The 10,655-nt window shown below is 52.6% G+C and overlaps 1 protein-coding gene across 1 annotated transcript in view; it reads left to right on the plus strand.

Moving 5' to 3' along the window:
• LOC105812969 (chromosome unknown open reading frame, human C16orf71) overlaps positions 1 to 8,942 on the plus strand; it is an 11,613-nt gene extending 2,671 nt beyond the window's left edge. Inside the window, exons 2-7 of the mRNA XM_012647531.1 lie at positions 1,680 to 2,183; positions 3,611 to 3,728; positions 5,277 to 5,418; positions 6,430 to 6,567; positions 7,024 to 7,131; positions 8,666 to 8,942. Coding sequence (XP_012502985.1) covers positions 1,680 to 2,183; positions 3,611 to 3,728; positions 5,277 to 5,418; positions 6,430 to 6,567; positions 7,024 to 7,131; positions 8,666 to 8,942 — 1,287 coding nt within the window. The remainder of the gene's footprint in view (positions 1 to 1,679; positions 2,184 to 3,610; positions 3,729 to 5,276; positions 5,419 to 6,429; positions 6,568 to 7,023; positions 7,132 to 8,665) is intronic.
• Positions 8,943 to 10,655: the final 1,713 nt, after the last annotated feature.

The following is a 10,655-nucleotide window of genomic DNA, read 5'->3' on the forward strand; positions in this document are numbered from 1 at the left end:
AGTAATTGCCAAAAGTCAGAGTGAATTTTCCATCTCTTGTCTCCCTGTTTCCCAGGTAAGACCAAGAACTCTACCTAAAGTTAATGGCTTGATGCTTAAAATTAACTGCTGCCTTTATAAATAGAACCCATCCATCAGCTTTCATCACCCAGCAGGCCCCAACTGGTTAGACCAGTTCAGCTCTTCTTGATGTGGTTGTGGTTAAATGTCCTGTTTCCAGTGAAAACACTGGAGGCTCTAACCCACTTCCAAAACGGGGGCCAGGCCGCTGGCTGGCAGCACTCCCCGCTCCGGATCCGCTGTCCTGCACTGCCTCTGCCGTGGCTTCAGGCAAGCTTTGAGAGCTTCAGAAATAGTCACAGCCTGCTTCTACAGCATATACATACAGGTGCCTGGAGTCAAAGGCAGGACGCCCTCCCAGCCCCACTCTCCTTGTAACACCTGAGAATTGTAAAGCATTAGGAGAAACAAAATCAAATTCCCTAAGGCAAAAAGGATGGAAAAAAAAATCTTGTATGGTGATGTTTTGTAGCAGCACCATTTACAATGCCAAGAAGTAGAAACAACACAACTGTCCCTCAACTGATAAATGGATAAAGAAAACATGGTCTATCCATGCAAGGGAACATTATTCAGCCCTAAAAAGGAACAAAGAATTGATTTATACTACAAAATTGGATAAACCTAGAAAATATGCTGAGTGAAAGAAGCCAATCACAGAAGGACAAATATCATGTGACTCCACTTATGAAATACCTAGAATAGGCAAATCCAGAGACAGCAAGCAGATGGGAGGTTACCAGGCGTGGGGAGAGGAGGAATGAGGAGTAACTGCTGATGAGTACAGAGTTTTTACGGGGGCAAGGAAAAAATGTTTGGAAATAGACGGTGATGATTTCACATTTTGAATGTTATGAATGCCATTGAAATGTACACTTTTTTTTTTTTTAGAGACAGGGTCTTGCTCTGTCACCCAGGCTGGAATGTAGTGAGTGGTGCCATCATAGCTCAATGCAGTCTTGAACTCGTGGGCTCAAGAGATCCTCCCACCTCAGCCTCCCAAGTAGCTGGGACTACAGGTGCACACCACCACTTCTGACTAATTGTTTTTTTTTTTTCAGAGATGGTGTCTTGCTGTGGTTTCCAGGCTGGTCCTGAACTCCTGAGCTCAAGTGATCCTCCCACCTCAGCCTCCCAAAGTGCCAGGGTTACAAGCATGAGCCCCCTCACCTGGCCTGAACTGTACGTTTAAAAATGGTTAAAATGTACCTCACGCCTATAATCCTAGCACTTTGGGAGGCCATGGCGGGAGTATTGCTTGAGCCCTGGAGTTTGAGACCAGCCTGGGCAATAGCAAGACCCTGTCTGTACAAAGAACAAAAAAACAAAAGAACTTAGCCAGGCATGGTGGCACGAGCCCGTAGGTCCAGCTACTCAGGAGGCTGAGGCAGGAGGATCACTTGAGCCCAGGAGTTGGAGGCTGCAGTGAGCTATGATGATGCCACTGCACTCTAGCCCCAGCAACAGAGAGAGACCCTATCTCAAAAAAAACAATTAATTAATTAATAAAAATAGTTAAAATGGAAAATTTTATGTTATATGCAAATTGTACTATGAAATAAAATTTCCTGAGGTATGTTTTTGAGGCTGCCAACTGAGGACACCTGTTTTCTCCATAGCCAGTTCTGCTGCCTGTGCAATGTGCCGCGGAACTCGGGAGCGGATGGAATGCAGAGACCAAGGATTCAGCCTCTTGGGAAGGAAGGGGCCTTGGGCCTTTTGAGAGCAGTGGTGAGATCTGCTCTCCTCTTAGGATGGCCGAGGAGACCCCCAAGTGGCTGGAAGGCAACCTTGGGAACATGTCCTTCCATACCAGGGGATCCCGGAGTCCTCCCTGGGGTCTGCGGGGAGAAGCAACCCTCTCCCCGCAGGAAGGAGACGCGCAGGCAGAGCCCACAAGCGCCACCTCACAAGGTGCTGTAGACCGCAGGGCCCTCCGCCGGGAGAGAAGGAAGCTGATAGAGAAGGACATACTCCAGAAAGTGCCCTGGGGTGCCCAGGACCCCGCTCGTAGTGGCCACAGCGGGATGATGGAGCTGCCCTGCCTCGCTGGACAGTCAGCCCCCAGCCCAGGGACGCCTCCAGAGGAGCCGCAGGCGGGACCACCGGTGCTCTCGCTCCAGGTAGGGTCTCCCACTGCCCTGCACCTCCTCAGGCCTGCACCCTGCCGTGCAGCCACCTTCCCAGTGCTCTGGGCTACAACCAGCTGGCCCGTGGGGACCTTAGGCCCAGGGTCCCAGGTCCACAGGCGGGTGGGTGCCTCTCAGTGGGTGGGGGTCCCGGTAGAGAGCGCGTCCTTGGGGAGAGGTAACGAGACCACAGAAGAACAAGCAGAACGCAGCCTTCTTTAAGAAGAGAGAAAAAGAATACTAACCCAGTCAGTGCACTGTAGACATAAACATATACAGCCGTACACAAACACAGGAGCGGACTCTGTAAAGCGTAGTTCTCAGGGTTAAAGGCCCCGTTCTCAACTAGTGAGCACCTGTTACAGGGGGATTTAGGACATTAATGAGGGAACCAGCAGGATGAAGAGCTGGTTTAATGAGATTATGAGAAACTGGAATTCTGAGGTCAGATGGGATCAGGCACCGTTCAGGGCGGTGCGGCCGTAGACAAGAGAAACTGGAATTCTGTAAAACACTGGGGGAAAAGGAAGTCGTCAGAGATAAAAATGATACATTATGTATAAAACCCTGTTGTATAGGGCAACAAAACTGTTATCTTTGGGGTCATCTTGTCTGTGGGACAGAAAATGAAACCATCACACGGTCTCAGTTTTACAAAGTTGGAAAACAGGTGGGCCCTGGTCAATTGCACAAACCAAGTTACTTTCCCCCAGAAAAGGTGGGCACGTTAGAAAATGCTCCAGGCACGATGCTGAAAGGCCACGAAATTCTCCTTCTGTCTTATTTACAAATTTTGGATAATTTTTCTTAACAACTTAGAGAAATCCGGCAGCAAGGTATACAAAGAAGTCATTTTCCTTACTGTTTAAATAAACCATTCTTTCCTTTCTCTGCTCGCCCCTAAACACTTTCATTTTTCCTCACCGGTAGGGCCACAGAAGTTGAAAGGTCATATGTAATAAACTTGAGTCCCTAACTAACGTCCTCCCTCCTCATCACACCCACTGTGCCCCCAGAGCACTCTCTGCCAAGTCCTCCAGTTTTAGCACCTGCCTAGAACAACCTGTCTCTTAAAAGAGCACAGCTTTTTAACCTCCAAATATTTTGAGCTTGTATGAACCTAAATAGTTTTAAAACAATACAGGGTTTCTTTCTTCCAGGTCAAACAACATCTTTGTTCCAAAATCAAAAGTATTGACCCCAAAAAAGCATAGGAAGGAGGTGGCAAGAAATGCAGGCCCCACCTCAGCGGAGGTGTTCACAGTCTGTAGCGGCAAGGGTGGGTGAGCCCATCTGCAAACGCATCTAAACCCTGGTTTCTACCCCACAACATCCTGTGACGGTCTCCACTGGTCACAGCAGCTGGGAGGCAGACGCTCATGCCTGCGGCAGCCTCGTAATCTCTGGTTTAATTATTTCAGCAACTTGAAGAGTGGGATTTGGATTATATCCTTCAGAGTCTGGCAGGGCAAGAAGACAACCAGGAAAATCATGCACCTGGAACCGCATGGTGGACAGCTGACGGCTGCCAAGTCCAAGGTCTGACCTTGAATGCCAGAGCCCAAGCGAACCCCCCCAGGCAGCTCCTTCCTGGGCCTCTCAGTAACAGGGTCCTGTGGTCACGATCAGCCCTGCAGCTGCACGCGTCCCCTCTGCTTGTTCAGCCCCTCCCTGTCCCACACACTCATGTTACCAGTCCTTGAAAGACTTCGTTCACTCACTCGTTCACTCAACACGTATGTGACAGCCTGCTACTCGCCAGGGATGGGCCGGGTCCAGGGGACACAAGAGGGGCCTTCAGACACAGTCCCTGCCCTGTGACCCACACCTCTTCCTCCTCCTCTTCCTCTTTCTTCCTGGGGGAAAGTCAGTCCTGCCTTTTGTGCACCTTCAAGTCAGCTCCTAGGCACACTCCTGCTTCCACTTGACACCACATTTAAAAAGGAAGGCTAAAGATACCACCACCGTCACCGTACTTGTGGCTTTGCTCCCCAACCCCTCACCCCCCAGTCAGGCCTACAAAGGCGAGTGGAGGCAGGCCTGAGGCCCAGGAGCAAGGACAGGTGCGGGGTTTCTGCCTCCGAACCCAGAGCAAAGGCTCAGCTGTGACTGACAGCCCCTGTGCTGCTTTAAACATAGTTTTGTTTGTTTACAATTCACACCCCTTATGGCAGGATATGGAGAAACTGACTCCCTGGTAGGGAGTGTGTGTGTGTGTGTGTGTGTGTGTGTGTGTGTGTGTGTGTGTGTAACTGGTACACCCTACGTAACCCTTTGATCCAGCTATTCCATTTCGACAATCTATCCTACACACTTAGCCTAGTGGGTAAAGATGTGTCCTCAAGGATGTTCATTGCAGTGTTGTTTAAAATTGTGAAAAGTTGGAAGCAGACCACATTCAATACAAATCCAGCTAAATCAGTTCTACCGCAGAATGTTCTGCAGCTCAGTGAGAGAATCTATGTTAACGTGGAAAGACGTAATATATAAAATGAAAAAAGTTAAGTTGAAAAAATCTACAAAGGCTGGGAGGCCGAGGCGGGCGGATTGTTTGAGCTCAGGAGTTCAAAACCAGCCTGAGCAAGAGCGAGACCCCGTCTCTACTAAAAATAGAAAGAAATGATCTGGACAACTAAAAATATATACACAAAATTAGCCGGGCATGGTGGCGCATGCCTGTGGTCCCAGCTACTTGGGAGGCTGAGGCAGGAGGATCACTCGAGCCCAGGAGTTTGAGGTTGCTGTGAGCTAGGCTGACGCCACGGCACTCACTCTAGCCAGGGCAACAGAGTAAGACTCTGTCTCAAAAAAAAAAAAAAAAAATCTACAAAGGATGGTCTTGTTGCTATAAAAAAAAAAAGCACACAGAACTGTTACTTATGGTTACCTCTGACAAGTGGGATTGGGGAGTAAGGAAGTGGGACAGACTTTCAATAGTAAGTCACTCCTACTTCACAAGGCTCCCTGCTGAGTCAGAGGTGGAGTCTGGAGTGATGCATAGTGAGAGCTGGGGTGGGGGCACCGCACACATGGCTCAAGCTGCCATAAGCCAAACTGAGCAGCCTTCTCTCCTTTGGCTGTCCTCAGACCACACTGTGCCCAATGCCCAGGACACGCTCATGGAGCAGCTGGCCCTCCTGTGTGCCACGCAGCCCAGAGCCTCTGCCTCTGCCTGGAACTTGCCTGCTGACACACCCCGGGACACCAAGGAGCAGGAGGCTGGAAGCAGGTGGGACTTCTTGCAGTCACGGCCCCTTTCATCCTTTCAGAACTGGCCTATGGTCATGTGGGCTTATTGTGGGGAGGACACTTGATGCGCATCTTTTCATCTGATCTCAAGAATCTGATCAGGCAGTTACTTCTATTAAGCCCATTTTAGCGATGGGGAAACAGACTCAGAGAGGTTCACTCTTCCTGGCCATAAATGGCAGAGCTGGGACTCAAGCCCCAGAGTACCTGCTCTCTCCTCAAACCCTGTGGGAACCCTCCCTTCACTACCCTCATGGCCTCCCTGGGAGTAGAAAGGTGGTCACATGACCTTGCCCCTCTGGCCACAGCTGATTGGTCCAGCCCTGGGCATGTGACCCTAGCCAGGCCAATCAGAGCCTTTCCCTGGGATTTTCCAATCCCTGTGTCTGTATAGGGGAGGAAGGGCTATTGGCCACCACCCGTTCTGCCATCTGGAGAAAGGCAAGCTGGGGTAGGCAGAGGTCGAGATAGGGACCCCTGCCCCTCAACACACTTTGGTTGTTCCACCCTTTTTAGGAATCTGAGAGCCAATGAATTCGCCTTTGCACCTGAGCTAGTTGCAGTGGGTTTTTGTGCCTGGCAACCAAAAGCCCCTGATAGAAATGGCTGGACCTGCACTGTTCAATACAGTAGCCATTAGCCACTAAACACTTGAAATGTGGCTAGTGTGACTGAGGAACCAAACTTATTTTACTGATTTGATTTTAATTAGCTTAAATGTAAATTTAAATAGCCACCTGTGGTAGGTGGCAACCATACTGGACACCACAGATAAAGAGCATTTCAGTCATCATGGAAAGTTCTATTAGAGCTGGCCTAAATCATGAGGGCTGTTCTGATGAATAAAAGAGCAAACCCTTAGAGTGTCTTCCGACACACAGTGGACACTAACTGGGTGGCAGCCACAGGCACTGTGATTGGACAAGCCCAGCACAGGTCACAGAGAAACCACAGAGAAGTGACTTGACAACCCCTGCTCTTCTCATCTCAGATGTGCTTCAAGGAAGCCAGGCACCCAGGCTGAGCCAGGCCGGAAGCTGGCCGAGGGCACGAGGCGCAGCATGGAGCCTCCCACCATCTACATTGATCTGCGGCAGATGGAGCCACCAGCCCACCATTTCCTGGAGAGGTACAAGCAGTGACAAACCCTCCAGCAGATTTGCCACTTGGCAAAGTTGCACGGTGGTCTCATGAGGCCTCTGGCAGTTCCTAGTGGGGAGAAACAGGGACTGTGAAAGGCTTGGAACAATGCTCAGTTGAGAAGTGCTTTTAGCCCAGAGCGGGGTCTGGCCAACAGTCCCACTTGGTCCCCTGTGGGGAGGGAAGAAGAGGGACAGAGGACAAACTTCCTCAGACTGAGCTCTATGCAAACTTTGTCTAGGCTGGAGCACATCGCCCTGCACCCTCCCTCACCACTTGGCAGGAAGTCTAGGGCCCTTTGGTTTCGGCTGCTATGCTGTGGCTGCCGGCCACCCTCCTGCCTCAGGTCACCAGGGAGATCCGAGCACTCCAAGCCCTTGATGGGAGTCAGGCCTGGCTAGGGGCACTGGGGCACCTCGGCAACCCCATTTCCTCTCCTCCCCAGCTCCAGCTCCAGCTCCTCGGACAGTGAGGAGGAGGAGGAGGAGCCAGCGGCTTTGGGAGACCAGCGTGGCCCAGCAGAGTGGGCAGCTCCTTCCTCCCAGGGCCCACGGTAACCGCAAAGGGGCCTCCCTTGGGGTGTCCCAACATTGCTTTCCTCAGCAAGCCCTGACCTGGCACATTTAACAACTGTGCTTTCAGCTCTGTGTCGTGCGCCCTAAGGGCCAGCACGTACAGGTCTGGGGTCGGGGGGGTCTAGGAGGTGGGGGAAGGTAGCCTGTGGGAGCCCATATGGGGCCCAGCACCCTCTCTCAGCCTGGCCTGCTGTGCCTTGGACACCGAGGACACCCTAGCTCATGCTCGAGGAGGGCTCGGTACATTTTCTTTCTGAAGATTAGCTCCTCAAATGATTCTTCTCCCTGCTACTGATGGCAGTAGAAGGGAGGAGAAAGTGTAGGGGTAGAGTGAAGCGAGGTTTGCTAGCCAGAAACAAACTGCTTGGGTAGATTAGAGTGAAATGTCAAACTCACAGGCAGCCCAGGCGTGAGCTGTGAGGGAGGCCCTACGCTGTGGTCACGGGCGAGTGAGTTACGTGCTGCGGCAGCATCAGCAAGTGCGGAACTACACTTGGAGATGCAGGGTCGCATGCAGCGCGCCCTCCCTGTGGCATGTGATGAGGCCCTACAGCAGAGAAGCAGGGTGAAGGGTCACTGACGAGCACGTGTGGAGCCTCTGCGAGGGCTGGAGGCTGCCGCCTCTTCCTGAGTGTCTCGAGGACCCGGGAACCCGCTCCCGGAGACACTCTAGCCTCCCTCTCCGTGTCTGGCCCTCACGTGACTTTTTCCTTCTCCTAGCAATGCCCCTTGGCAAGGCTGTGCTTTTCTCAAGGCTGCACAGTCGAGGTTAGTGTTAGCCAGGCAAGCTCCTTCTCCTGGTCCCTCGGTGCCGGGCACCAGGACGTCTGTCCAGGCCAGGCCAGTGGAGCACCTGCGATGTGACCCCCGAGCCCTGCAGTCACACACCCTGGGCTCAAATCCAGGCTGCTCCCCTTGCTACCCAGGGAACTTCAGCAAATCACTCACTCTCGCCAAGGCTCTACGTCTTCATCTGGAAATGGGGGACAGTTTTAGGACCTACCTCAGAGGATTCCAGAGTTGGGCACAGAGAGAGTCTCCAGTAAATGGCAGCTATTTTGCTGGTCTGGGCTTTGAGATGATTAGAATTTTCCCTCCCATGCTGACTAGGAAATTAGCTCAACTCCACCAGAGAGTTCTTTCGATAAGAATGTTGCTGGTTCTCATTTCTTTCTAGAATTATTCATCAGTTGTGTTTAACCAGCTGAAACCTAAACTCAGAGATGAACTCAGAAAGGGTGGGTGGTGATGTTGTTAGAGTTGCCTTTCCTGTTGGGTGGGAGCCTCGGGGGACCCTGGAGTCACTCTCGGTGAGACCTCTGACCCTGTGTGGTGGGGTCTTGCTCAACCGCCACACAGAGCAGGGGAAGCCAGCGGTGTCCGTCATCACACTGGCCTCCCCCCAGATCCTGCAGTTGCCTGAATCACGTCCCCGTTCTTCCGTTTCAGTGGCCGAGCACCAGGAGGGGCAGCCTCTGCGGGCTCTGGCTGAGTGTGGTTTTACTGTTGCAGGAACTGCACTGGGAAGAGTCAGCTGCTTCAGCAGCTCAGGGCCTTTCGGAAGGGGACGGCCCAGCCCCAGCTGCCCACCAGCGAGGGCCCCTGCGGCCAGAGGGCTCAGGCTCGGGCAGACTCAGCCGGAGCAGGAACTGGGAGGAAGCAGCACGTAAAGCTCTGGGCCGAGGGGTACAGTGCCCAGGCCAGGCTCCCAGGAGGAAGCCCCCAGGCCCTGGGGGACGCTCTTGGGCCAGGAGTAGCCGGGGAGGCCCCGGTGCCTCTTCTGGGCTGACCGTAGATGCGAGTGGGATCTGAGGAGCAGGCTGCAGCAGTCTGGCTCTCCATCGACACTGAGCCCTGGCGGTCCCCTGGGTCTCCATTGTTTCCACTGGCTGGTGCTGTTGAGAGACAGGGACCCTCAGACTGCAGGCCGTTCCGCAGACCCTGGCAGAACTCAGCCTCACACTTACGAGCAAGGATCCAAATGCAGATTTGTACATAAAGCAGGACAACTCTGGGAGACGCGGTGGCCTGACCTCAGTGTGACTGGAGGGACGGCAGGACAGCAGCGCTGCTCTCAGGGCCGCAGGCATCTCACCTTTGTCCATTTCTGCATGTTTTTTCTTTAATGAGCATCTATTATTTCCATCATACAAGGTCTTTTTAAAAATAAAACATATTTAGAGAATTTCAGGGTTGAAAAGGACTTAAGCCTGATTTTCTGAGTCCCTGGATATCTGCTATTTTGTGCACTAAATTAAACGCGCCACACACGCAAGCGCACACAGACCTAACGGACCTTTTGAAAAGGGGAACAATTGGAATTTGCTTTCTCTTTCTTCTCACTACCCAAGAGAAAGGCACACGCAGGTTCTAGGGGCCTTCCAAGCCAAAGTGGTGTTGACCTTTACCAATCTAGACTGGATACTGGATGTCCCAACACCTGGAAACTGTCCTGTGTGGAATGGAGCAGTGGCCACGCCTGTCCTGTCACAACGAGCAGGAGCTGGGGGCTGGCCGGCGCCCGCCAAGGCCTGGCCCCCACAGGATGCCCCTGGTCTCCCTCCATCCCGTCACTCTGCAAGCGTTGTACCTGCTGTTACCAGCCCTGATCTCGGCACCTTTGTTCTCCCCCAGCCTGTCTCCAGGATGCTTCCCCCACCTGCTCCATGGCACATGCAGAGAAACCATCTCAGCTCGGGTCCTGCCATGGCGGGGGCACAGGCGGCACGGCAGGGCACTTGGCATTTCGGCGCGTGTTCCAGCATTCAGCTGACGGATCACTGCCAGCTGCCACGCTGCTAAGTGTGGGCAAGGGTCTCTTCGTATCGGCCCTGCTTGGCTTCAGCCACAGGCAGCCAAGATCAGGGCCACAGACTTCTGCTCTCCAGACCCCACCTGATCTGGCCACTGAAGACGCCCCACCAGCCCTCATTCCCAACAATAAGGGGCGTTTTCATTAGAAGCCAAATGCAAGGCAGGCTTCCACGAAGGCTGCAGGTTTGGAGAGGCCTCACCCGCAGGGCCTGGGGCCGGGCTGACTCTGGGCAGCGCAGCCTGCTGGGCCTGGCAGCCTCCACTGCAGCATCCAGCTATCGACAGCAAAGGCTACTTTTTTTTCTTCAACCTCATTTTCTCCTATCTCCGCCCCTTTTGATGCCAGTAAGTTCATTTAGAATGTTTTACAAACAGTGAGACAAAAAAAATTCTATGGATGAGCAGATCAGAGAGGCTCTTACGTCTCACAGGACAGACAAAAGGTGGTTTTTCTTACCTTAGAAAAAGTTTGGCCAGATTTGGTAGCTCATGCCTGTAATCCCAGCACTTTGGGAGGCCGAGTCAGGAGGATCACCTGAGGCCAGAAGTTCAAGACCAGCTTGGGCAACATAGTGAGATCCTGTCTCTTCAAAAAATAAAAAAAATTAGGCCGGGCGCGGTGGCTCACGCCTGTAATCCTAGCTCTCTGGGAGGCCGAGGCGGGCGGATTGTTTGAGCTCAGGAGTTC

Source organism: Propithecus coquereli, unplaced genomic scaffold (assembly GCF_000956105.1).
Source record: "Propithecus coquereli isolate 6110/MARCELLA unplaced genomic scaffold, Pcoq_1.0 Scaffold27, whole genome shotgun sequence".
NCBI lineage: Eukaryota > Metazoa > Chordata > Mammalia > Primates > Indriidae > Propithecus > Propithecus coquereli.